The 26,722-nt window shown below is 51.1% G+C and overlaps 2 protein-coding genes across 11 annotated transcripts; one reads left to right on the top strand and one right to left on the bottom strand.

The window, feature by feature from the left end:
* The first annotated feature begins 882 nt into the window (after positions 1-882).
* Positions 883-25,950, top strand: LOC148056406 (uncharacterized). 10 transcript variants are annotated; one of them, XM_087750527.1, is made up of 10 exons: positions 883-1,842; positions 1,930-1,960; positions 2,055-2,255; positions 14,385-14,546; positions 15,782-15,928; positions 17,424-20,269; positions 20,391-20,781; positions 21,705-21,836; positions 22,756-22,967; positions 24,066-25,950. In XM_087750527.1, exons 1-4 carry the CDS (start codon positions 1,829-1,831, stop codon positions 14,472-14,474), a joined length of 336 nt encoding a protein of 111 aa, XP_087606653.1. In that variant the 5' UTR covers positions 883-1,828; the 3' UTR covers positions 14,475-14,546; positions 15,782-15,928; positions 17,424-20,269; positions 20,391-20,781; positions 21,705-21,836; positions 22,756-22,967; positions 24,066-25,950. The 10 variants fall into 10 exon arrangements, 7 of the variants coding, with proteins under 7 accessions (XP_087606653.1, XP_087606651.1, XP_087606650.1 ...); XR_015703153.1 differs by lacking the exons at positions 20,391-20,781; positions 24,066-25,950 and adding an exon at positions 12,779-13,429 and having other exon boundaries at positions 883-1,960; positions 20,172-20,269; positions 22,756-23,239; XR_015703151.1 differs by lacking the exons at positions 20,391-20,781; positions 24,066-25,950 and adding an exon at positions 12,779-13,429 and having other exon boundaries at positions 883-1,960; positions 22,756-23,239.
* On the bottom strand, positions 9,453-13,423 carry WFIKKN2 (WAP, follistatin/kazal, immunoglobulin, kunitz and netrin domain containing 2). Its single transcript, XM_009474144.2, has 2 exons — positions 13,188-13,423; positions 9,453-10,964 (listed from the first exon to the last, which is right to left on the bottom strand). Exons 1-2 carry the CDS (start codon positions 13,386-13,388, stop codon positions 9,453-9,455), a joined length of 1,713 nt encoding a protein of 570 aa, XP_009472419.1. The 5' UTR covers positions 13,389-13,423.
* Positions 25,951-26,722: the final 772 nt, after the last annotated feature.

Genomic DNA, 26,722 nt, shown 5'->3' with positions numbered 1-26,722 from the left:
CAGCACACCTCCAGCCAGCAGGCAACAGCCGCTGCCCGAGTGAAATGCATCGGAGCATCCCATCTCGGAGAAAACTTTTTTAGAGCTCCCAGAAAGTCCCTAGGTGGCAACACTGCTCCTCCCGACCCTCCTGCGCGCCCTGGCAGCGCCGAGAGCTCCGGCTTTGGGGAGCCTCTAACGGAGGCCTTCAACTTCCATCCGCAAATAAAAGCGAGAAAAAGAGTCTATGCTTAATGCTGGTGGTGGCAAAGGGAAGCGTAAACCTGTGATCGCTGAAGGGCTCTGCCACCTGAAGGCAAATTAAAAGAACAACCGAGACACCCAAGAACTTATCTATTTAAAAGAAATAACAAGATTTTAAAGCCAGGTTTGTGACACTGGCAGATGCGACTCATGATCTCTAAATGCTTTGGGTTGCCAGTGCGCTTAGGTATTTCTGTACCCGAAAGCCCCACAAGTAACCGATGCAGAGGGCAGCCCTTCCAGCCCCTCGGCCGGGACCGAGGATGCTCCGCCGGGCCGCGGCACCGAGGGACCACTCGCTCCGTCCCGTCGCCCCTCTGTTCGGACTGCGAGCTCTCCGCAGGTGAGGAGCGTCTCCGTCCCTGTTCGCAGAGCACGGCCCCCTTCCAGGCAGCCCCATAATGCAAAGATGGTAGATAACCCCCAGCGCGGACATGGGCTGGGCGGCCGAGGAGAAATGCCCACCCCACCCTGCTCCCAATATTTTCCGGGCAAAAGCATCATCAGAGCCCCAACAGATAAGGAGATTTTGGTGTAAGTCCTGCTTATCACACCTGTTAGGCGAATAGATCTGAGAAAGCCATTAACTTTTTCCTTTTAATCTCTGTTTATTCACTGCTGACTGTGTGCAAGCCTGCTGTGCCTCTATACAGCCCCGCCGGCGCTGCAGCTTTGGTCGCACGTGCCTGAGAACGGCCGCTCCTTCACCAGAACGCCAAACCAACGGCTAAAAGTAGCAATTTTGCTATGTCGGAGATAAGATACTTTTGCCCATCTCTTGATTAGATGACTTTTGGAGCTGGCTACCACAGTAAAAATTGTGAATTGCAAATATTATAATCAAATATACAATTTGAGTTTCATCCTGAGTTAATTACCTGAGTAGTATACATCTGGTAGCTACAATAAATTACAGCAGAAATGGAGAATTTGATTGCAATATTCACTTTTTGGATGATCTGCAGGTCAAGTATTATTCACTGAAGAGATTCATGAATAATTTTGAATAACTGGACCAATATATTTAGAAACTGTGCAATCTGCAAACAGGGAGAGAAAAAGCCTCAAATAAATTATACATTGTGTCTTTTTCCTGCAGCTCTGGAAATGGATTTGATTGCCTTATCACGCTCCCTACTATATCTTTTTTTTTTCCGGATAAATCTAAAATCTCTCCTGCTATATCACTAACCAGGCAAGGGTGAAATCAGTCAAACGAGAAGCAGCCGTCCAGCTCGGGAGGGGGCTGCTTTCCCCTTAGAAAATCTAAATTATAGAGCCGAGCGTCTGTGAAACAGCGCAATTAACTGGGGCAAGGCAAATCTAACCACGACTGGCGACCGCTTCGCCTTAAGAAGCAAACCAACCGGGCAGAGGCCACGCGAAGCGCGAGGTCCCCAAGCGGCGATGCCACACGCCATCTCGTGTCGGGCGCTGGCAGCGGCTGGACGCTCCTGCCCCAGTTTCCAGCCATCTGATGTCATTCCAGCGCTGAGGGACGAGCGTTTGCGTTTGTATTGCTTTGCACCCCAAACCTTGCAAAAAGAGGAAGATGTGACCGTGTGAGGAAGACCTTGGGTTCTCCATGCTGGGGCTGCGGTGGGTGCAATAAGTGTGCGTGTGACTTGTTGGGTGCCGGTGCTTGGTTTTGGCTCCTGTAATTAAATGATATGTTGGCCACTGCAGGACGGAGAACCTGACCCTGCCTGTTTATATGGTGAGTCCTGCTGAGGACAGTGAGACCCCCTCTGCCCCGCAGCTGTCTCTGTAATATCCTATAATAACCTGCTTGCACCTTGCTTTCTGTCCAGGGACGGAGTGGCATGGCCAAGGCCAACCTTGGAGCCGTTTCCAGACGGAGCTTTGTGATTTCCAGCGTCTTCCCCAAGCACCGCAGATGCAGCAATCGCAGGACACCTTCTAAAGAGCCTCGGGGCTCCAGAGTTGGAAGCGTTTGTGACCGTGACCGTCGTCCCTCCTGCAGCACGATGTGCTTGTGGGGGCAGGCGGAGGTAAGGTTCCTGTTTTAGCAAGATTTAACTTTATGGAGCTGGGATGTGGCTGAGATTTATCTCGTGATCTTAGGAGCAAGTCTCTAACAGCAAGTAGCGTTTTCTTAGCCAAGTAGTAACCCAGTCTGAGCATGATGTGCAAGTGCTGCTGGGTTTTTAAGATGTCTGTAGGCTTTTGTGCTTGGTAATGGGAGCGTTGCAAGTTGTCAAGCTGCCGGCGCTGTTTTGGGAGGTGCGATGTGCAGGATCTGCTCAGGGGGCTGCCTGCACACCAGAGGCAGGCTGGACCGGCTGCCCTGGTCAGATCCATGTGCAGATCATCCAGGTCTCGAATGGAAACAGCTTGTTTGAAGTTATCATAGGAATGCACAGCGAGGACTCGCTGTTCCCCCCATGTATATTAATCAATATTGCATTTCATCTGCTATTTTATCATCCTGTCACTTGGTATTACGATGCCCTTCCACAGCTCCTCACAGTCAGCTTGCGTTTTTGCAGCCCTAAATAACTCAATCTCAACAGCAGCCTTTGTAACCCACCTCTCCCACCCCTCTTCCAGACCATCCACACCCAGCAGCCCAGGCCCTCGCCCAGGTCCCCGGGATGCTGCCGATGAGTTCCCTTCCTTGTGAAAACCAACCTTTGGGTCCCCCCCTTTCTTTCTGATGTTTCAGCCAGTTGTTGGCTCAAGAGGCTGCCCTACCTCTCCCTCCAGGACAGCTAAATGTCTTGAAAAGCCTTGGGTGAGGAAGTTGCTCTGAGGCCTTGATCCAAGTCCACTCTATCAGCTGGAGCATCTCTGTCCTCATGACTGCTTCAAAGAAAGTTAAGTGCTCCAGAGCATCACTTCCCGCTGTTGAAATCCGCAGACTCGTCCTCTTTACATCACATTTATCATTCAGCTGTGAGTTTTAGCCTCTGTTACAGTTTCTACCAGACTTGCTGGGTTTTCCTACCCAGTCCCCGGCAACGCTTTTCTAAAATTAGCCCCATGTTTGCCACCTTCCATCCTCTGGTCCTGCTGCAGACTGAAGCAAAGGTTATCCGCTGCAGTTAATGGTTAAGCAATCTTTTATGTGCGTACTTTTCCCTCAGGTGAACACCAGCTGATCTGGAGATTTATTGCTGTTGTTTTTCTATCTGTTTCAAGTGGTAGAGGAAGTCATGTCCTTTACACGTGTTGCAATACCCCCTTGGTTCGGGTGTGTTAGGAGCAGAGCAAAGGAGGAAGAGAAGGCACAAACCCCTTTATGGGTAGTTCCTTTTTATGCCAGTTAATCCAGTCCAACCACCATGTTGGCATGCCAGTTTAAGGTGAAAAAATCCTCCCCTCCTCCCTCTAGATGAATCTTTTTCTCCTTTCTCCAGCCTTCTCCTTTCCTCCTGCATTTCTAGCCATCGCTGGGACAAATAAGAGGGGGTAGGAACTGCCAGGTGGGACCAGACCCATGGCCCTTTCCATCCTGTAAGCACCAGTGTCTCATGTCCCAGGGGATCATACAAGATGGTGAAACACTGGCAGGGGTTGCCCAGAGAGGTGGTAGATGCCCCTTCCTTGGAAACATTCAAGGCCAGGCTGGATGGGGCTCTGAGCACCCTGATCTGGTTGTAGATGTCTCTGCCCATGGATGGACTGGATGGCCTGGAAAGGTCCCTTCCATCCCAAAGCATTCTGTGGTTCTAAGATGCCTCAGAGTGGGGTCTGGAGGAGGCTTGTCCCCACCCCAAACTGGCCGTAACCATGAAAGGCGGACGCTCGTGTCCTTTGGGTTTTGCTCTCATTGCCGTTGTCAGCGCTGCTGTGGCCACGGGCTTCTGCAGCACGTGCAGGTCCGTGTCCACCAGCAAGCCCGAGGTTTGGAGGAGAGCCTGCGGACTGCGCCGGCTGGGCCGACAACGCAGCGGGTGGGCGGGCAAGCACCCGGCGCGGCCGGCGCCGTGGAGGGCCGGCGAAGAAGGGTGGTGATAGGGATGCGCACAGAGGAAAACACCGAAAGCAGAGAGTTTCCTGACTTTGAAACCTGAATTGCGTGGCAGCCTTTGGAAGACTTTCCATTCGCTTTCTCAGGCCCGAATGTCGTATCGTTTGCCCAGCCATAAATAGCTGTGAATTAAACAGGCTGCGCTGCTTTTTTGGCTAATAGATATGTCCGCTAGTGCTGCAGCGTTATCTTTATATCCCACTGCTGTTTGCATTGTAGATCAGGAGCTCAAGCTGACTTTTTTTTTTCTTTTTCAAGATTTAAAGAGCTGGCAGAACATTTATTCAGTTGTGCAACCTCCATTCAGAGTATTTTTCAGATCCTGGACATAGAGCTTATTTTTTGTCCTTTGACAGCGGCTGTAAATCAATACGGCAGTTGGAGGTCACTTGTAGTCAATCAGTAACCAGTGCCGGCGAAGGGGAAAACACTAAATATTTGGTATAAAAACACAGGCTCTAAACTCAAAGTTCTCGCTCAGGGTGACATTTTCGCAGCCGTGCCTTCGGAAACCTGGCTCCATTCAGCCTCAGTGTAGCTACCCAGCCTGGCCATGGTCTTTTCCTGGTAATTATCTACACGGAAAATTCCGCCGCACGTGCACCCTGAGGAATTCCCGCAAACTGGGGCACAAGGTGCTTCAGGTGGAGGAAGTGGGGCTCCTGGTGCAAGGTGCTAATTTGGTGCCAGCTGAATTACTCCTTTTTGCCGGAAGCCATTAGGTGTTGGCTGGAGCCGGGCATGACCTTCGTCACAGCTGCCTCCCTCAGGAACCCAGACCCGTGGCCAGGCGGTAATTCTCCCAGGGGTCTCTAATTCCCTTTGAAACAACTGGGAACTAAGCTCTTAAATACCTTTGCCATCTGAGTCATATTCCAGTGGCGTCATCATCTCTGTTTGCTCCTAGTTCTGGAGCTGGTTGCCCATAAAAACGCCTGCCTGACCTCAGCTCAAGCCCCTGCGATGAGACCACGCTCAGTTTCCAATTTCCTTTGACCTCAGCTGCTCTGGGCTTCACGGTGATGCCGGATCCTACCTCTGAGTAATCATCCAGCCATCTCCCCATGCGTGCTAACACAGGGCCCTCGTGCCCTGCACCGCCGGCTGTATAACACATCAGGCCCTACACATAATCTAGACGTGCTCTAACAGTCCCCGTGCAGGAGCTGCATCACTTTTTTGCTGCTATTTTGTCCCCCTGTTAATAGAGCTGGGCTGCACAGACGGTTTGCACAATAACCTGTGACTCATTTTTGGATCCATATGCTAGCTGGTTTCCATTGAGCTCTAGCTGCAGGGTTTGCAGATTCATGCGTTGCACTTTTTGTCTTCACGCCAGACTGGGAGGTGGGCACGCCGCGCTGGTGCCAGCGGCTCTGCGCTCTCCTCCTGCCTCCCCAGCAGCGTCCGGCAGATCCATCCCTCAGCCCTGGGCAGCTCCTGCAGGGCTCGGACCCAGATAAAGCGGGTCTGCTCCTTTGCGGGCCGGCGGCTGCGGGAAATGCTGCTTCTCTGGTGTCCACACAGGTAGGAGAGCTTTGACAGCGGCCGCTGGCCGTGGCCGTGTGGCTTTGGAGGTGGCAGCCTTCCTCCAGCTCTTCCCTGGAGCCCCAAACAGATGCTCCTGCTCCATCCGAGCCCGCTGCCGTGCAAGGAGAGGAATCCAGCAGGCTTTTCCCTTTCTCCTTTCATACATTTAATACAAACTTTAAATCCTGGCATTTCCTTCCAGCTTTCTGACAACCTTGAGAGACGCGCTCCAGAGAGCAGGATGGAAAACTGAGCGCATGAGCAACACAAAAGGGATTTTCTGGTCAGGAGCCGCATGCAAGTACCTATTAGCCTTGCAAAGGCTTTAACGACATCCTTTAGTGCCTGGCCCTGTGCGTAGGCTTTCCTCAGGCTGGCTGACTGGTCAGACTTGAATTTTAGGCTTCTTAAGGGTTTAATAAGAGGCTGAACTAAAATAAAAGCTTTGAGTGGAGAGCTAAATTCTTCAAGGTCAGAAGGTGGTGAGGCTCGGGGTGAGGGTCAGTCCCATGCCACGGGGAGGTGCCGTGCTCCCAGCATGGCCAGGGGCGGTTTTTCTGCTGGTGAGCAGCGAGGGGCTGCCCGGGGCACCGCTCCTTCTGCCTCGGGGCGGACGCCGTGTTTCTGTGCAGCAGAGCACAGCCCTGCGCGCCCCGGGGGGCTCGCAGCAGGGCTTGTCGCTCCCAACGGGGCTGGTCGCATCCAATATTTGTCTGCTCTGGGTGACCTGTCACTGTGGGCTGCTCGCTGGCACCGAGCTGGTCCCGGCCGACGCGCCTGCACGGCACCACAGGAGCGGAATGGATCAGCCTGATCCGTGGCAGAGCGGGGACCGCGTCCCCGTGCGGGGCCGGTGTGGGATGGCGGCTGGGTTTGACACTCACCCGTGCGTCCCGCAGACACTGCAGAGCCGTCCCGCAGACACTGCGGTGCTCAGAAACAGCCCGGCTCCGTAGGTTTGGGCAGGAGCCGCACGCGTGTGGCCGTACCGTGTCTGGGAGCTGGGCTGGCCTGTTCAGCGTCCCCGCGCACTGCACCGTGTTGGAAAACTGACCCCAAACGTCCCCTGGGATCCCCCGTGCAAGCAAGCCCTCGCACACCAGGACTGCGTGCCCAAAGGGCGCTGGGAGACGCGTTACACCCTGCACAACTCCGGCTCTCAGTGCAGCAGATCACTTGCACGCTCCCTTCGCTTTACGGGCAGGCTTCGTTCCCAGGGGTTTCACCGGGAGTAAAAGTCAAGACTGCATTTTAGACCCCAGGCTTGAGCATGGGAATGTGCTAGCTGGAGAAGCAATGAATCGTGTGCTTTTTGCTCTCAGCTACGTTTGCATCCCAGCTCTTCTGGAACAACTGGGTATGTGTCTCCCGAGTCGCTCCAACACTCCCACACTTGCAAAATCCTTTAGCTTTTGGAAAAAAAGAGCCATATAGAGCCGGTCTTTATTAAACCTTCATCCTCCGATGCCTCTGTGTTAGAAAGTATGGCAAGAACAAGACACTTCCTACGGCTTGCTTGAAAAACGACAGATGAGCCATCGAAACGGTGGCACTTGCCACAGCCAGGGATGAGCCGGCAGAGGTGCTAACTGCTTCGAAGGGCAGCGGGGCTGGCATCGCCCGGCTCCACAAAATGGTCTTTACAGGAACGTACACAAACGTTATGGGCCTTTAATTGGTGTTTATCTGATGTACACTTAGGAAAGGTGCAGCAAAAAACCAAGCAGGTATTTTCTTGGTCAGCAAGTCTGATGCAGGCTCCTCTCCCTCCCACCCAGCTGCTTTTGAAATTATACCAATAACCGGAGATTTAGATCCGTTCCTGTTGCCGGAGCGTTTTGGACATAACCCAAGCCCAGACCACTGGGAGAGCAGCCCAATTCTCCATCACGCTGTGGTCTCTGCCCATGGCTCGGCTGCCGGTGCGGGGTATGGGAAGCCTTCACGGGAACGCATGTTCAAGGTCGGTACCCTCACTGTTAGTTTTCCTCCCTGCAACTGCAAAATACCCAACGCGCACAGGCTGTGCGGGGTTTAGAGCCACGCTGAAGCCCAGCATCTGCCTATTTAAACTCCTTCCCCCAGCCCTTATCATACCCAGCCCCAACGCACGCCTGCAAAAGCAGACGCGCGCCCACCGCCGGACACGAGCCGCCGGCCGCCCGCCCGCCCCGCAGCAAGCCCGTTAGATGGCACCACGGAGTAGCGCTCGCCGCGCCTTCCCTCCTCTCGCCCCAACGTGTCCTGACACCAGTCCAGCCTTGAGCTGGCCTTTTGTGCAAGGCAGCAAGCTCCGGGCACCGCCACCGTAACTCGCGGAGCCCACCCAACAAAGAGCAACGATAAGGCTCGCCGTGCCGCGCTCGCCCCGCTTCCCCGCAATGACAGTCCTTAGCGGAGGCAGGATTTTTCCAGGATCAGCCTTTTCTTTATTTAAGGATTTTTGCATAGGCAAATGTTACATTTTTGGACACACAAATGTTAAAATGATCAATCCTATGTATACGCACGCGCTCACGCCCACAGCCCGTGCTGTCTGTCTTGGGGTATTTATTCATATGCGTATATACAGTGGCCTGGCGGAAAACGTTCTCTGTGGTTTGAAAGAAGGCTCTAAAAGGGTCAAATTGAGAAATGCCTTTAAAGAGCGTCCGCTCTGGGTCTCTGTGTCTGTGCAGCTGGGTTTCAGCAGCTTTGTGGCTGTGCTATATAGTCTGCAGACTGCGTATTGCACCCTTCTATGCCGAATTTTGTTCTGACTCCTCTGACTTTACTCTCTCACCTATAAAAAGAGGATTTCTAATGAAAATACGCAATAAATTGCTGCATATGCTCAGGCGTAAAGGATTTTCAAAAGCAAGACAGCTGGCAGCACACCGCTCTCCTCCTGCCTTGGACTTCTTGTGAGAGACAATATATTGATTAAAACAAAAACAGGAAAGTGCCATGGAGTGAGGGTGTTTGCTGACCTTGTTCTGATGACGGAAAAGTCATTTCGGGGTGAGACTGTGCCTTGAGCTTCTGCAGGGACCTGTTGTCCTGGGCATAGGATCAAGGGAGTTTTTTTCTCAAGTAAGGATTGCAAGTAGGTAGTAGTTGCCACTTAAAAACGAGGTACGATCCAAAGAAAACTGCTAGGAAAATTTCAATTAAAAGAAGCAAATTCATAAGGCATAGATTGGTTAAATGTGCACAATTGTAAATATAGACAATAATTTACAGGCTTTTCTCTTGAAATGTTAGTGCTGCTATGAGGAGACAAGAGTGTGACTTACTTATGATGACTTACCATAACATTTCCATACTGTAAATGAGACAGATTAAGTTGACATTATATATTACTTAGCTGTGTACCAATTAGCTAAACAAATGCTATGAATTCCGTCATTTATGATGGAAGCTACATAAAAATTGTATAATTACTGCAGTGAGTCATCTAGTTAAATGGCACTCCTATATGGACGAATTGATTTCAATGCAAGATTAATAGCCTTTTGCTGCTGTTTTACGTGCTTGCCAAAGACCATACTACATTGTTGCTAAGCATCATTAATGGATTAAAATAAGGGTTCTGCATAATTCCTACGGTGTATCTTCAAACAGCTTGTTTAGTTTGTGCACTAGCCTAGCGCTTGTTAGCCCTACATAACACACGGGTCTGGAAGGCTGACGCGTGTGAAGGAGGTTAATGCAATCCTAGGAACTCTTTCAAAAGCTCGCAGGTTTTCTTGTGGATGACTTCGCGGAGCTTCCGCACGCGCCGGAGGCTGGAGGTCCCCACAAAGCTGTCTGGCTGTAGGACAGCCATGCCGTTGTGGACATCTCCCATGATGATGAGCTGGCCATCCACGGTGGTCATGTTGGGACACGGGCAGCTCCAGTCCATGTTCAAAAGCGTGATTTCTAGTGGTTCCTTCCCCAGGAATTTTAATCCCATTTTTTCATCTTTGAGGATCTCCTCCACTGTCACCAGGGCATGTCCCGAGTCTTGGTCTTCGGTCAGCTCTGTTATACGGCCCAGGATAACAAAGTCGCTTTTGCAGAAGCTCGTCACCAGCTTCTGGCGTGGTTTGCAGGCTTTGCAGTGCGTGTTCTTCGGGAAAGGGCACATCTCTTCGCAGGCCTCCCGGCTCTCAAAGTTGTTCTCGTTGCCTCCGCACCCACCGTAAATGAAGGACTGGCACTGCTTTGTCAAGCTGTTATAGGCCCATCTGGGCTCATAGGCCTTGCAGTGACCTTGCAGGGCTGGCAGATTGCAAATGTTGATTGGGCCATTCATGCACGTTAACATACAGTTCTCGTAGGTCTCAAAGTGGTTGAGGTTGCTGTTACAGTTCCCATAGATGAAAGTAAAGCAGTTGTTTTTCTTCGCATCATAGTACCACCTGGTCTGCTCTTCCCCACAGTCTTCGCTGTCCGGTTGCTTCAGGCACTCATCGGTTGGAAAATGTGTTTTGTTTTGGGAAGCTTCTTTGGATGTGGGTTCTCCTTTGATGACTGACAAAGGGAAATCGGCCCTGAGAAGGCCACCGCTGTTTTTGGCAGTGCAGGTGTAGATGCCTGCGTCTTGGAGCTGGGTGTTGTAGATGACCAGTTGGGCGATGTTGGTGACCACGACGTTGCCTCTGACGTGATTTGGCTTCATAATGACTTTCTCTTTCCCATCGACCTGCTTCTCCCATGTGATTTCTGGCTTGGGTCTCCCTGTAACATCACAGAGGAAGCTGACGGTCTCTCCCACGTAGACGGACTGATGGACGGGGTTGTTCACTAGAGCAGGCGGCAAGATATCAATGATCGTTGTCTCGGAATAGGCAGTAGTGGGGCGAGCTGTTGTTTCTGGTGGGATAGGGCTGGTGTTCGGCCAGGTAAGATGGTACCTACAGGTGACTACGTTCAGTGTAATGCCTTTGATGCAAGCTTCTGCATCCATGTAGCACTTGTTGTAGTAGGTGAGCCCGTCGGAGGCACAGGTGAAGCTCGGCTCCTTCTCACACCTGTCCTTGCACTTGCAGACAGGTTGCCCGTCCCAGATGTCGCACTCTGAGCCTTGCTGGATGCACATGAAACGGTCGCAGGTCGCCTCTTTGGGCATTCCCACCGGCCCTTTTTTGCCCTTGACGTCCATGTACCGAGCCGCCACACAACTCTTTGTTCCACAGACATTGGGGCAGCACTTCTCAAAGGTCTCACACTCCTGCGGGGAGAGAAAACAACCCGATCATTGCTGGGGACAGAGTAAAATCCTTTTCAGAGACCCAGCAAGCAGAAAGCCCAGATACTTTCGAGGTGTTAGCTCAGGGGAACCCCGTTTGCCACAGATGTCTGTGGTCCAAAACTCAGTGTCCCCACTGGCAACGAGCGGAAACATCAATCCGGCATCTCCCGAGAGGTGTCTAAACACACTGGGGTTTCTGAAGTGTTCAGGAGAAGACTCTAGAGAAGGAAAATGTATTTCTCTTTCTTAAACACTAACCTCATCATAAGTCTTTCCTAGAGTCACATGGACTGCTTGACTCCCGAACCAACAACCCCCCTTCCGCGCTCGCCGAAATGCCTGAGGACAAGCCCTGAGAAACAAGAGCGGATGGAAGGTCTTATCATATGGCTGTAGGCAGTAATCCTTCTTATTTTCCACAGAAGTATGTAAAGTATTATTTGAATTCCCCGAGACTAACAGCCTACTCTTGGAGGTGAAACTGCCAAGGATTTGTAATTGTTCACATTGTAGAGGAAATAATAGAATATCTCAAAAGTAAGGAAATTCTTGCTCCAAAAATAATTTTTCTATGGTATTTAGAAAAACAAACCCAAAACAGCTCCTTATGGCTTCTCTGTCCTATTTTAGTCCTATTTTCAAATGCAGCATCGCTCTTCTAGTGATTTATTACACCCCGTCTCAGCTACAGTCAGCTCTAAATTGCAGTTAATTTTAGCAGAATTTTCATCTTCTGTGCAGAAAAGGTATTTGATATGTGTGATCACAGCTGCTGTGGTTTTATGGGTTACTTCAAGGGACCAGGAACGCTGCTCCCATGTACACAACGGGGCCCGCTTCCACCGTGCGCTAAACCGCCACAACCCCCCTGAAATCCCGCGGCTTTCTCCGTTAAGGGAGAGCAAAATGTTTTTTAAGCTACCAAACTAAATAGCTTCCCCCGAGTCCAGTATCCTTTCCTTATTGGGAAAAAGATGACCTAATAACATAACTCTTTCCCCATTTCCAGCTGCACATTACTAGGTTTCAGAAGCAAAGTTAGAAACCAGAACGGGTAGCGTTGTCGGCTGAGGTTAAGGAGCGTGGCTTTAGCAGAGGCGGTGGCAGAGCCCTTGGCTGCTTGCAGACCACTCGCTCCACGCGCGGTCCCAGGACTCTCTGCTGCCACAAGGCAAAAGCAAATATTTTTAGCCAGTGGCTTCTGGCTTTCAGGTTTTGACCGGTAAATTATTAAAACAACATCCTCTGCTGCTGCTGCTGGGTTTTTGCAAGTGTTTTAATATTCATCGCTGCACCTGGTAGCTGAAATAAAGGGGGCTTATTTGGGAACGGCAAAAGTAAAAACAGCACCTTCATTCATAACACATGGGATCCATCTGAGCAAATCTTGTTGTTTACTTGATGGCCAGCCTTTTTCTCTATTTTTTTTTCCCCCCACGCTCCTTTTAGCATTGCAGAAACAACCTGGCTACAGAACATGAACCCAGTGACTTTTTCAGCACGGTACGTGTTGCTGGCAGCCCGGTTTGGGCTGCGGGAGCCTCGCCGCTGGACATGATGTAAGGGGCAGGATGAGCAGGTATTTTCAGATGCCAGCTTGAGCTGGCAGCGCTGACAGGTTGAAAAATGAACGTTAGGGTTGTAAGCGAAGCACATTTTGAGCTGGGAGCATCACAGAGAACATCTGCCTGGTCATTTTAACCATGCCCCTGTTCCGCACTCCAAGCACGCTTCGTGTTTCAAGTGTGGCAAAGGCTGATGATTTACACGTTACCTCAAACCATTCCATACAGAATTCCTCCCGGGAATATGAAGCACCGATGATGGCCACCACCAACAAAGAGCACGGTGACACTGCTAAAATGCTATGGATTGGCCCCAAGGCATGCTGAGTGCTGGAGTATCAAACCCAGACATTTCTTTTGACAAGAAAGCACGGAAAATGATCAAAGAGAGCGAGCGCTGTAGCCGCATCAGCATAAGTGACAGCTGCCACACACCTCCCCGCTTAACTGGTAACTCATCAAACCTTGTCTATTTTATATAGGTCACGGGTCAATTAAATAGGTGCGCTGTCTGCAGCAGGTCCTGCGCGGTGCCGGCGCCTTTCTATCTGGAACAGAAAGAGACTGCGGTGCAAAGAAGCCCACCGACAAACCCCGCCGCCCGCGCCCCAGAGAGAGAAAAATGTGCATCACTCACCAGATCGGCTTCACACTCTCTCTTGCAAGTGCTCTGCGCGTCTACCCACAGGTTGGGGTTCATGTCATTGGGGCATATCCCAGCGTGGGAATACCGGATTGGAGGCAGAGCTCTCCCTTTCAGAGAGACCTCCAGAAGCAAGAGGACACTGCTCTTCCCCAGCAAGATCCACATCCACCGCGTGAACAGCACCACCAACATCTCAGAACTTCTCCAGGGCAATGGCAGTGACCGAGCTGGAGGTAGTTCTGGTTTGCTTAGGGTTGCTTTTTTTTTGGTAAGCCTCAAATTTTCGAGGAACCCAAATGCACCTGACTTCTGTAAAAACTTCAGCAAGCTCCTTTGCTGCCTCTGTTGATAGTGCAGTTTGGTCTGGACCTCATTGGATTAAAGGTCCTAGGAAGTTACCCCCTTATTTTAAGAGAAATGCTAATAGTCTGAGCAGAGTTAGCTCTATTTATACCCTGCCTCTGTTAACAAGTCAGAAAAAGTAAACTTGATTTCTTTGACAGGCACACGCTTCCTATGTCCTGGTGGCAGTCAGACAGATTTGTTGCAAGAAAAAAAAGCTGGAAAGAGTTTAAAAGGCTGGAACTGGCACGGTGGGACCCCTGCATGTTTCTGAATGCAGGGAGGCCTTCTTAACCCCTTTAGACCTAAAGTACTTCCCTATGCTAAGAATGGCATTTACTTCTGAAAGAGTACTTGTCTGAATAACACGGACCCGCGGTCAGGGGATTTCCCCACGGCAAGGGGCTACACAATCACTTGCTAAAAGGAACAAGTAATAGGATTGAAGCAATTAAAGCTAGAATATCATATTTTAACAAAGGAAGCAGGGAAGAAATAACTGATTTAAACTTAGGATCGACAAAGCCGTACGTCTTCATAACTTCTCCCGGGGTTCCTCCGGGCTTTCTCCTTCTCTTTGCTGGGGAGGTTTCCAGGATGCTGGCGTTAACGCTGCCCTCCAGCCCCACCAGCAAGATGTTAAAAGTGTCCCTGAATTCCTCCACATTTCCTGACAGCCAGATCCCATTGTACAGTGCATTGCTGACCCCTTTAACAGCGACAACAAACACATAGTAGAAGTTCAACTCTATGGAAACCTGCATAAAGGAATGTACAGCATTTTTGCATTGGGGGGCGGGGGGGAAATTCAGTTGAGCTGAGTTCCTCGCTCCCTGATTATTACAGCCGGGGGCTGATCCTGCTCGTGCTGAACACGTGCCAAAATCCAGAGACGAGTGGCAGAAGCCGGAGTTGCTCAGCACCTTCCAGGATTAGAGCCTTTGGGATGAGTTCTGGGCTAGCGTGGACAGATCCTGCACGGTGCTGAGAGCCGCCGGGGAGGACCAGGTGAGTTCGCAACCCACGTGGGGCTCAGCAGGGCTGGACCAGCAGCGCTGGGCTCTGGGAGGAGGGAAGGCTGTGCATCTGTCCTGTGCCCGGCGCTGGGCGCTGCGAAGCCGACAGACCCGGGCGCTATCAACCCTCACTTCAGTAAAGTTTTTCCGTTGGGTTTCTTAACCCGGGGTTGTTTTTCATGGCTGAGTTTGGGCCTAATTCTCCCCTGAGTGATGATGGCTGCCAACCAGTACAACCAGCAGTGAACTGGGCCACCACGCAGGCACTGCCCCAGGCCATGGGGCTCCTGCTCCTCCCCTGGGGCAAGGCCGCGGAGCGCAGGGAGCTGCTGGCGTTTCCCCAGGATCGCCTCCAGAAGGAAGGGAGAGCGACCTGGAGCCGATCTGCCCTCGGCTGTGGCATTTCTGTGGCAACCCGGGCTTACAAAAGAGGCTCTAGCAGTTTTGATTTGTGTGACCGCATTAACGATATGCACAGGATTTGAATTTCATATGACGTGCAGAGAGAAGTTGTCCAAATTAGCTATTTATAAGGAGCGAAGTCAACCGCCAGGCAGCAGTTTGCAGTTGATTTATTCTCTCTGAAACTTTAGAAACCTGCATGACACTTGTACAAAGTGCGGCTGTGCGCAAAATGTTTTATTCAATACTTGTTTACAAAGACAAACGCAGCACCCTGTGATGCCTAAAAAAGCCAACCAAAAATGACACATTCCCAAGAGGTACTTAAAATTCTTACAGCTCTATTAACAACAAAATCGCATGTATTAGTGGTTCTGTTGACTAAACAAAGACACTTTATATTGTAAAACTGACTACAGATAAGCTTTGAAACCAGCTGTATGTGGGGCTCGAACGCACGGGTATCGTGGGCACTGGAGGAGCTGCCGTGATGAGTGTGGGGGTCTCACCCCAACAGCTGCTGCACCTGCAGGAGATCTGCCCTCGGTCCATGCCGTTGCCACCATGCAGCCGTGGATGAATCCCTGCCATCCTCAGGGCCCTTTCGGGCTGTTTTGCCCCATCACCCCACCGGGCCAGGGGCGGGGGGCTGGCGGGTCCATGGTGCTCTGCAGCTTCCGTCCCCTCTCCCGGTGCCACAAAGCCACCTCCTTGCACGCTCTGGCCATGCTGAGCGAGAGACCCCCCAGTGTGGGTCCACCCCAGGCGAGACTCCCTTCCCAGGAGGAAGAAATAACACTATCCTGTTTTTTTCCCCCCTCCCAGACCAAGGATCCCTTGCCCAGAGGCACATTTCTGCTGTGGGGGAGCAGAGCGGAGCTCTGAAGAATCAGACACTGGTTTGCATCAGATGGAGCAGTCTTCTGCTTTGCTACGTCCTCCTCCATCCAGAGGGCTATTCTCCAGGGACAGGTAAGTCCCACCGCGGCCTTCTGCTTTCGGCACCCAGATATCGTGCTCAGTGCGCGACGGCCGGGACGGTGGAGCTCAAGGGGCGACGGGTTGATGAGCCCAGCTGAAGGGGCGGTCGCACGGGACCGGCAACTCAGCAGATTTAATTGTGTCCCTGTGGCAGGGCAGCGGGGACGTTCAAGGAAAGGCCATTTGAATGGCTGGATTTGATGGATTGTCACCTCAAATGTTGGGTTAGCACTTGGCACAGCGGAGAGGGGCAGGGACATCCCATAGGAGCTTGGGAAAAAGGGCAAAGCAATTTTTAATGACAATGATGGTTTTGTCAGGTCACTGTACTACCATTCTAAACGAGGCACAGGAAACTTGTGTGAACTGAGAAATCAGGCTTCCAGCAAAACTTCTGCATAGGAAGCCTCTTAGGGAATCAAATCCTGGCCTAATCCAATGGAAACCAGACAAACGCTGTGCCCTTCCAACTCCCATTGCTCCAGCAACAGGGATTGCTCAGCCCCGTGAAGGATCAGTCCCTTGGCCACTTGAACGCAGCCAGGAGAGAGAGAGGAAAACAGCGCCATAAATCTCCCCGTCAACGCGGGCAGGCAGCTCCTGGGGTCAGAGGAGGCAGTGAGGACGCCGAATAACCCTCGACAGCTGCCCTGTCCCTGCCAGGACATCCCAGACGTGCTCCGACCCAACCTGAGGAGCTCATCCAGGAGGGGACACCACCAGGCAGGCTGTCCCGGGTTGGCTTGGGGACAGTGGGGACCCTGGTTGTCCCAGCAGGGACAGCCAAGCTCTGCCTGACGAAGGCACTCCGTGTCTCCTGGGTTTCATTGAGGGCTGCTTTCTCATCTGGTTTAAATTAGTTTAGCTCCACTGACCTCAAAGGATCTGACCGGGTACGCCAGAACAACACCAACTAATGCCAGCGGTGAATCAGGGTCTTCGTCAAGGTCCCTGGGCACAGTTTTTCTGTTCTTTCTCATTTATAAAGCATCGTGCATTTTCTCTTTAATATAAGAAATAAAATAATCCTTATTCTCCATTTCTATGAACAAATCTATTATGAACATCAAATTTACGGCCTAGCTTGTCTCATCCACGTCAGATACTGATGTGATAAAGATCTTCCCAAATGAGTTCAGGCCTTGGAATAACCCCTGCTGCTACCCCAAAATCCCCTTTCTGATCAAGGTATTGATCTGGGTCTGTTGGATGGGGAGCTGGAATGAGCTTTCTCTGGATCTCAGCTGGACAAACCTGAGCCCTGATGGCACAAAGCAACGTCCCAGACCCGCTCCCAGCCGTGGGGACAGGCGGTCTCTGAGCAGCCTGTGCTCCACAGATGTCCGTCCGACACACCACAGCCCCAAAAAAGCCCTCCTAGGATGTCCAGGGTCCTGGTTAGGGCTGTTGATCTAGAATTGGCTTAACTGTTGCTTTTTTTTTTGTAAATGATCATTTCTTTGCCCTTTTTCTTACTCTTCCCAAGCTCCTATGGGATGTCCCTGCCCTTCTCCGCCGTGCCAAGTGTTGACCCCGTGTTTGGTGTGACCCCTTCTAATCGAGGAGGGAAACGGGATTCTCTGCTGCACAGGAAAGTATAATTGTGTCGGGCTTTTTCTTAAACCACTATTAAAGGAACAGCAAACTGTTGGTCGTATTTATTAGGCAAAACGAGCAGTCCTCATCTGGAGTTACTCAGCGGATGGCGGATTGATTTGCTGGTTTTATTGTGGAAGGGCTCTTGGCAGGAACCGTCACCCTGCGATGTTAAACCTCCCATCTCCCATTGATCTCTGCCTCGGCAATGGGGCCCTTCCAGATTCGGCCTCTCGTGCTGTCTGGGCCTGCCGCCACTTGCAGCCAGTTTTGCCAACACAAACACAACCCACCCCCTCTCCAGGCAGGGCTGTGATTCAGCGCTGCCGGGTGGTAGCTTGCTGGCTGTGGCGCTGAGAGCCCTAAGGCGAGGGCTCAGCTGGAGCGGGCACTCTTCTGTGCTGGGGGTGCGAGGGACGCCCGCGGCACCCGCTCCCGGGAGAGGCAAGCCCGGGGGCGGCGGGTTGAACCCGCCTGCCTCCGCTGGACCAGTTCTGCCTTTAAGCTCAGCTTAAAGCAAAGACTCTGGTCCTTGAGACCTTCATCCTTGCAGGGCAGCTGGGCACAGCAGGGCCTGGTGCTAACTGCCTGCGCCAGCGATCTGCCCGTTTCTCAAAGCAGGGCACTAAACCCTGCCCTGCCTGCAGGCAGCCTGCTCGTGCAGGCAGCCCCAGGGCCACGCTCTTCTTCTGCCCCACCATCACCATTCACGCTCCTCACGTGGCTCCTTGTCGCTGCACAGATGAAAATGTAATGCCTGAACAGAAAAGTACTGTTAAAAAAAACCCCTCCCTCATTTAGAAAGTAACGACGTTCCAGTCTGTATGTAAAGCTTATTGCACGTAAAGCTGATAGCCAGACATTTGAGAGGGAACGTCACTGCCAGATCCCTTTTGGAGCACAGCTGCCAACCGCTTGCCTCAAGCAGTAACGCGGCTTTCAAACCCACACAGAAATCCGGGCGATGCCTCGGGACCTCGGCTTTAGCTTGCTTTGGGCTGCAAAGGGCCAAATCTTCCCCTTCGAGCGATGCCCCGCTCCCACGAACCTCGGCAGGACCTGCTCAGCCTGGGCCGCGGGGGACAGCCGGGAAGCCCAGCCTGGCTGCCTCCCCCCGTCCCGCAGCAGGGTGAGCGTCTCGCGCTGGCCAGGAGGTTGGCCGAGCGAGCAGGATTTTTTGGCACCGCGTGTTGCACCTCTGAACATCAAAGCAAAGGCTGCGCTGGCCGCGTGCTTTGGAAGCCCATGCCTACGAGCCGGGGCAGCTTTGGGCTGAAGGTGTGCAATGGTAACTGAGTGCCTGGGTCCCATTTTGGGGGCCATTTGTCTGCATAATTAGCAGCAGAAGCATGTTTCAGTTTCCCCCTAGTTATGATTTTTGTCAGGGTTCCCTGTAAGCGCCCATAACGAGCAAGTGCTGGTTTCGACTTCTGAAATAACCCATCTGAGCAGATAACAGCGTGCGCGGATAGGCCCGGGGAACGGGGGCACACCGAGAGCAGCGACTGCTCACCGAAATGAGCCGCTGTTTATGTGCACGCTGCCTCACGCGCAGATGCTCAGTAAGCAGAAGTTAATGTAGTTAGACAAAAGGGCTCGGTTTGGGGGGGAAAAATCCATAATGTCAGGGAGTTTATTACAGGGTTATGGGCCACCTGCTAGAACTCAGCATTAGGCCTGCGTTACGTTGTGTTTCTGGGAGAGCTGATGGCATTGCACTCAGACAAGGCTAGCGCCAGAATTATTATTTTATGCCTCGGCAGATGGCTTCTGCTCGGGGGTTTTATCTTTGAGTGCAGACATACGACTAATCATCATTTGCTTTCTCTTTCTCTGCTAGCGTAAGCTGGGCAGGAAGCAATTGCCAGTTTGATGATGGTTCATTATTGCTAGGTTTATGCTGTCTGAAACAGCACAGCAAGAGGCAAAGAGGGTACAAAGGAAGATAATCAACCAGTTATCAGTGAGATATGGGGAAAAGCTGGGCTCAGAGGCTTGTCTTTCACTGGCCCATCTCTCTCTTTCAGAGGCAAAGCCTTAGGTATCCCATAGATAATTCGGGGAGGCCATGGAGTTGGTATCTTTGGATTGTCAAGATTGCAAAGGTCAAACGTTGGGAATGAGTTCATCCTGCCGTAGAGCAGGAGGGTCTAAGTCGCTTCCCAAAGTCCCTTCCAGCCCTGTTCCTTGTCACCCCCGATGTGGAGCCGGCCCTGCTCCATCAGTTAAGCTTTGAGTCAGGGAAATCTGAGATCTGCGGCACGACCTGGAAAGTCAAGCAACAGAAACCCCAGCCACAGCGGCGCCATCGCTTGCCACGTTCAGCCCTCTCGGTTACCTCCTCGCACGCTGCACAGGCTGGACAGGGCACTATCGCAGCACACAGACGCGCGGCTGCGCAGAGGGGCTCGAGCACCTCGCTTTGCTGCAGGTTTCAGTAACTAGTGCTTACTTTCATGGCTAGCTCCAGCAACGGCACTTCGGGAAACTCCGGCACCAAATCCGCGGGGTGCAAATGGAGATGTTCCCATGCCTTGCAGCGCTGCTGCGGCTGTATAAGCCACAGCACGATAACCTCAGTGTTGAACCAGTACCTTTGCTGTTGTTGTTGATCTTAATTTTTTCTGCTTGGTTCCAGCTCGATTTGAATGAAAGCTCGGGATAAAAGTGAGGCGCATGCTCGGGCTGAGTGCTCGGCACATCTTTCACCAAAGCCAGTGATGCTTCTCCAGGAACGTGAGTTAATTTAGTTCCCCATGTACTGCTGTGGGAGGCTAATGAATATTATTAAACCCATTGCACAGATTCACTTCAGTCTGCAAATGACCCTAATTTAACCTCCCTTATTTACTTTTAGGAATTTAAAGCTGGAAGGAAATTACTTGCTAAGTATCACACAGCAACAGCCATGAAAGGCTCGAGTCCCAGGACCCTGCTTCCAACCCCACGGGCACCATTTGCTTGTCCAAAACCTAATTCAACATACAAATGTCACGTTGCTTTTGTTTGTGATGTGATTCAACTTAAATAAACAGTAAGGTTTTAACCTGCTGTGGTAATTTAATTTAAACGCCTCCCAGCTCTCATCCTTCTTCCTTAAAACCCGGAGTTTCTCCCGGTTTGTACTGTAAACCTGAATTCCCTGTGACTTCAGTGTGAAGGTATCATCTCACCGTCACTCTGAGCTGATCCTTTCAGAAAGTTTATGAACCTTTCAGTGGATGAGGTCTGAGCTGAGAGTTCGTAAGGTGAGAGAAAACTGCTGCAGATTTGCCTGGTTTCGTGCCTCGTTGTGAGCCTTTACCAAACCACTGAATCTGTCAAAGTCTGGAAGCCCTCGTTGTGGCTGGGAGCCTCTCCAGGAGATGCAGAGCAGCTCCCAGAGACTGGGCTTTTCATCAGGCACCGAGCGCTGGCTTCTCCAGACAACCTGGAAGTCCCAGAGCTCCTCCGAGGGTTTGGTATCCAAAACTTAGCTATAAACAATAATTAATTTTCACAAAATGGAACTATTTCCATTCCTGCAAATATCATGAAACCCTTTTAGTGTCAATTCCGTCTTCTTGGAATTTAAATCTAAATTAGGACAAAATTCTTTTTAACTGAAGAGTTATTGCCTTCGTTTGGCTTTGCTGGTTGTTAGCAGGCCTGGCTGCCGCACAGCCTATCCCCCATCCACGCTCGGAGAGTGACCTCTGCCAGAGCAGGCCCCTGCCCGGCCAGTCGGGCATACTAACGGGCTTTTCAAAAGGGGAACCCTTTCGTTGCAGTTTTCCCGGTGTACTCTTTTACCGCCAGATGCAAGACATCATATGGGCTGCATTGCTTGAACCCAGATGACGGCCATCAGAAGGAGTCAGTAAATCTCTTCTGGGCCACTGCCACCGTTATGCGAAATGCCCACAGACGACTAAGTGCAGATCTGGTACAAGCAGGGTGCTCCTCTCCTGGCCTTCATGCAGCAGCAGATCTGAACACAGGCTAGAGATGCAAGTGATGTCTGCGAAGCAGTGATGGTCTGCTGCCATTGATCTTCAGAGCAGCGAGGCAATCCTGCCTGCCCTGGCAACGGGATGTTTGTCTGCGTTTAACGGCTTTTTGTCATTGTTGCTCTTTCTGATCTCAGCTAATTAAACGTACATTTTTTATTTTGATCTTTTATTGTTTGCAGCGTGAAGAGTCCACCTGCAGCCTACATCGTAGCAGGGTTCACTGAGATGCAGCACTTTCTTTTCCACGGCAGTTTTGAAGATAACCGGTCCTTGATTGCCTGATGTGATGGTGGCCGGCAGAGCGATTCTAGGTAATGTTTAAGAGATTCACATGGTTTAATCGTTATAATTTTCCTGTGCCTCTAGGGCCTGCACGTTGGGCTCATTGCGCTATCTAACCAATTGCTAGGATTGTGTTTTAATGATAGACGCAGCAGGCTGCCTTTGAGCGGGGAGGTACAAAGGAATCGGAGCATCGTTAGAGGCGAGCGTTTCAAACACACTCGGTAACGGCCTGATTTTGCTCCGATTGAAGTCGATGGTAAATATTCTTCTGACTTCAAAGGGGAGCGGGGCGAAGTTACAGCCAAACACTCTTGGAAATCCCACCCAGCGCTTGATTTTTCCTTGGCCTGAAGGCCAGTTCAGTCAGCTCTGCTTCCACAAAGGAGCTTTCAGGAGTCCTGTAAAAGCCGCCGGAGTGATTTTAGCCCTGGGTTCACATGGTAGCAGCATGTGAATTGCGGCAAATCTAGAGGACGATTCGGCCCTCCCAAGTTCTGCTTTCTCTTCTGCAGATGTCCGGCTGGCATCGCTCTTGCTCTCTCCTTGTTGACCGCGGGGAAGCTTAGGGCAATGGGATTCCTAAGGAGGTACTTCAGTTCGGTGGGGTGAACTCCTGCAGTGAGGCGGGAGGATCTGGGGTACCCCCACAAAACCTTGGGCTTTGCTGTGCGTCAGCCACGAGAGCGAGCTGGCCTGTGCGCCCGGAAAACCTTTACATCACCTCTGCAACCCATGGCATGAGGTGTGACTTTGTCTCTTCCCGTCACAGAGAAAATGGTCTTGAATTCATTTTTCTTTTGTGTTTCTGCTTTTGTAATTTTACACGTTTTTCTTTTGTGTTTCTGTAACACTGCAGTTACAAAGCTCTATGCAGGGTGGAAAATCAGATTTTCCCATACATTTCCAAACATTTCCATAACCTAATTTCCTTTTAAAATCAATTAGATTTGTTGATATGGAGTTGTTACGCACACGGGACCCATTCCTACCTCTGCCGCTGACTGATCCTGTGAGCCCAGACCCCTCAGCCCCTCTGTGCCGCAGCCTCCACCGCTCCGCAGGGGAACGCAAAGCTCACAAGTGGGTCGAGTGACACCGGTTTGTCTTTTAAATCCCTGCTTCTTGCCATTGCTGCTGAAGCGACGTGTGAGGGCGAGGTGGGATTTGCTGCAACCCCACAACTGTCGGGAAAAAATGACAAATGCAAAAATTGTATCTGCAGCCATGTTTGCATGTCTTAAGCTGCAGCTTAAGCACGACCCTTTCTAGCTCACACACACATATACTTTTCTTTTTTTTCCTTTTAACTTTGCCATGGCTAAAAACCTAATACTGTTACTGGTTCAGGACATATACTTGGTTTGTACTTTCTCAGCTCCTTCCCGATTTCTCTGAGGCATCTGGCGTACCAACGGCCACAGAAAACCAGGTTAGCGCACAGTAGAGGCTTTCATGGCCACTAATCTTGATGACAAAATTATTCGAACAAACACTTCTTGTGTCACCAATATATATTATGTAAAACCTTGTGACTTTGATTATGTGCCTATAATACAGATTAGTCTGTTTGGGTGTTTGGTGCTGACCTCCAATAAGCTCCTAAAGTATTAGCAAGAATTTGCAAGTGACAGGCAGGCAGAGGTGCTGTTCTGCTTAATCCCATTCTCAAAACTCTGACTATATGTGTCTGAACAGTTTCTGCTGCTTTCCTTGAGGCATGGGGTTATTTCTTTCTCTGCCCCCTCCCAACTGCCTTTGTCCTTCTCTCCGCTGCTTTGATGTATCGCAAATGTTGGAAGATTTAACTAACCTTATGGATTAGAGCCAGGAAGACAGCGAGAACAAATTTAGAATAGGAGGCAGAGAATGTACCAGCTGGGAGGTGATGCTGTCAATCTCCATGGAGACCTCTTTAGTTACAGCTTTGCTAATTACTCTGTTGAATTGTATAGCGTCTGGTTGAGAGCCCATCCAAGTCAACGGAGAGTTTCTAATTGACTGGCCATGTCTCAGGACCATGACGAGTGCACAGGGCATAGCCCATAAGCGTAACCGGTTATAATTTGCATTTGTGGCTTTCTCCTTTATGGCCAAAACACAACCGGAGGAGAACCCAGACACCTTGATCCAGTCTTCTGCATGGGGCCAGCTTCTTCTAAAGAAAAAAGCCTTGCAGAAGCAAATGTAGACCCTGTCTTAGCAAAAGAATTTTTTTTTCTCCATCATCTCGTTAACAGCATGTGCACTTCCCACAGGAGTCAGCTCCTGCAGGAGATGAACTGGGACAAGATCCACAGAAGCCTTTTGGCTCCCAGCACCCAGACAGGACATGGCCCTGCGCAGGAGTCGGGCAGCTACAGACATTTGCCCCGTGCTCCCAGGATGAGCCTGTTTGGTGGCTTGGGAGAGCAAAGTGAGGGACCACAGGCCTGGGCAGAGAGGAACGCAGCCAGATGCCTGGAGAAAAGGCAAAGGCGGCCCTTCGTCTGCTCAGTTTTCTGGGTCAAGACATCTGCCAGCTCCAAGCTCACGCCTGGGGACCCTACCCACAACCGCATCACAGGCAACGCCAGCCCTCGGGGGGAGAAGTTTGGATCCACGGCACTGCAGCTCAGGCTTGTCATTACTTGAAGCCAAACTGGCTTTAGACACTAATCCACTGAACAATTTCCAGTTGTTATCAAAATCTATTGGACTTCTTAACCATGAGTCCCTGAGCTGATGTACCACCCCCCTCGGGTTCCAGTTCTCTGACTTGTTTGTTCAGAAATTATTTATTTGTCCTACAAATAAGGACAATGTTAAATTAACAAATGAAAAAAAAATCAGCCACACACCATGCCTGATTCCTAAACGGATTTGACTGCCTGAGCAGATCCTTCCCCTGCAGATAGCCGTTCCCCCAAATATCAATGCCATTTTCCAGGCTCCCCATAAATTTCACCGCCTGCTGCAGGTGTGTGCAGCTGTGTGCATGTGCGTGCACTCACACCTCCCGGAAAATCTCTTTCTTAGGCGCCCAGCTTCCCCTCCAGCCCCTGCGGGAGCTCAGCGGGGCTGAAAATCCATGGGACAGCTGGTTGCACTGCGATTCAGGGATGCTCCAGGTGGCTGAGACCTGTCCTAAATCCCAGCCCTTCTACCACTGTCAGTGTTGCAAGTCCTGCCCGGCGATTTGGTGAAAAGCGCTATGATTTAAGGTCAAAAGAAAGGTGTTTGGTGAGTTCCCTGCAACTTTGCAATTCACTGTAAGGTTTTATTTCTCTCATCCAGAATAGAGAAGCTGAAGGAAGGGCCCCAGCCACCTTGCCTCAGGGGCTCATCTTGCCTGACGCTAGAGAGCTGGAAATGATTGAGTTCGAAGCTCGTTACCTTTGGCTCCTTTGGCAGTAGGTAGAACACCAGAGGCATCTCCAGAGGATGATTTGTCTGCACTATTCTTAGACACCTGCCCCAGGATGAGATGAATCAGCCTCTGTACTGCATGTTTCTTCCCATGGGCACGAAGCGAGCGTTGGGTGACGCAGGCTCAGACTTGATAACGTGGAGCTTCGAATTTAACCTAATTCACCTACAAACGCTCACGCAGGGACTTCCATGGGGCCAGCACAAAAACTGCTCTAATAGAAACTGCTTCTTCCTCCGGAGTTTGACTTCTCTGAGACCGCCTCCTCTGCATTCAAACAGCCAGTGAAAGGCCCCAAATAAGCACGGTAAATTAGTTTAAACCTAGGTGAATACTGGGCTTGACTTTTAATTCATTCCATCTTTATTCTCCACCAGTCCTGCCGTTTCCCTGAGCCTTATGCCATAACAGCTTTAAATCTCTCTCTGTGTGTGTATGCACATTATGTTTAAGGTTTCTGACTATCCCTAAATCTTAGTTCTAATGCCCTCACACAAGTGCAGGGTTGGCTGAAATTGCCAGAAACATTGTTCTGGTGGGTTGGGTGGGGACTGGGTATTTCAAATATGATCGTACAGCTGTATCACTGTGTAACTGGGAATTAAGCCTTTGAAAAGATGTTTAATAACAATTTTAAATTACTAAGAGCTTGGTTAAAGGAGCTGGGGAATGAAACCTGAAATGCAAAGGGAGCGAAAAACTTCATGAGCCTTAAAAAACCACAGAAGCAAAGACCAAACAGACAGACCATGGTTTCTCCAAAAAAGGAGAAAAGAACCAATCCAGAGGTTCAGTCACAGTCGGAAGCTTGCAAAAAGACAGATATTAAAACTAAACCAATAAAATCTGGAAAACTTGCTCTGAGGACAAAGAATGGCCCAACTCTCCCTTGTGGTTACTCCAAGCAGCAGCAGGATGTCCAAGCATGTCACAGCTAAGCGCCGGCTCTGCCCTGCCAGGCGTGCCACAGCGTTCCCACCGCTGCCCTGCGCCCAAGGCTGGTGGATACGGTGCCCCCTCGAGCGGTGAACGCGCAGGGAGCACCGAGCACCTGTAAATCACAGAGAAAACAAAATATCACTGATCTGGGCTCCACACAGACAAACGCTGTGGCTCAGAGCTCAGCGTGTTCCTGCCGAAGGCCAAGGACACTTAGGAGGCACATTTGGGAGGCGAAGTGACTGCTCGCTTTTGCGCAGCCGAGCCACGAGCACGCAGCAGCGGGTGCGATTCCCAGCAGCTTCCAAAGGCGACGGCCAGTCCTCTGCCGGCGCCTGCATCCGTGCGTCCAGGTCCGCGCAGCCCCTGCTGCTCTCGGTAGGGAGATGTACGCCCGTGTGCCCTGCACAGGTACAGGCACCGCGGGGGCTTGCCAAGCGCGGGCACGAGCCCAGCTGCCGTATGGGAAAGGGGAGGGAAGGAGAGGGAACGAACATGTTCTTGGCTTCGCTCGGTTTTGGTGCGTGCAACGCTAGTGCCGATAAACGGGGAGGGGGCAACGCGTGC

Source organism: Nipponia nippon, unplaced genomic scaffold, assembly GCF_047370975.1.
Source record: "Nipponia nippon isolate SJK-2023a ecotype South Korea unplaced genomic scaffold, ASM4737097v1 scaffold_14, whole genome shotgun sequence".
NCBI lineage: Eukaryota > Metazoa > Chordata > Aves > Pelecaniformes > Threskiornithidae > Nipponia > Nipponia nippon.
Note: the sequence above shows the minus strand (reverse complement) of the source record. Positions and strands in the feature narration are given on the sequence as shown.

Excerpts from the sequence above, each read along its gene's own strand:
- WFIKKN2 (XM_009474144.2), bottom strand. The coding sequence starts at position 13,388 with ATGTTGGTGGTGCTGTTCACGCGGTGGATGTGGATCTTGCTGGGGAAG. Across the intron at positions 10,965-13,187 it reads GAGAGTGTGAAGCCGATCTG|GAGTGTGAGACCTTTGAGAA; the intron begins GTGAGTGATGCA and ends CTCTCCCCGCAG.
- LOC148056406 (XM_087750525.1), top strand. Across the intron at positions 1,961-2,054 it reads TGACCCTGCCTGTTTATATG|GGACGGAGTGGCATGGCCAA; the intron begins GTGAGTCCTGCT and ends CTTTCTGTCCAG. Across the intron at positions 2,256-12,434 it reads GCTTGTGGGGGCAGGCGGAG|CATTGCAGAAACAACCTGGC; the intron begins GTAAGGTTCCTG and ends CGCTCCTTTTAG.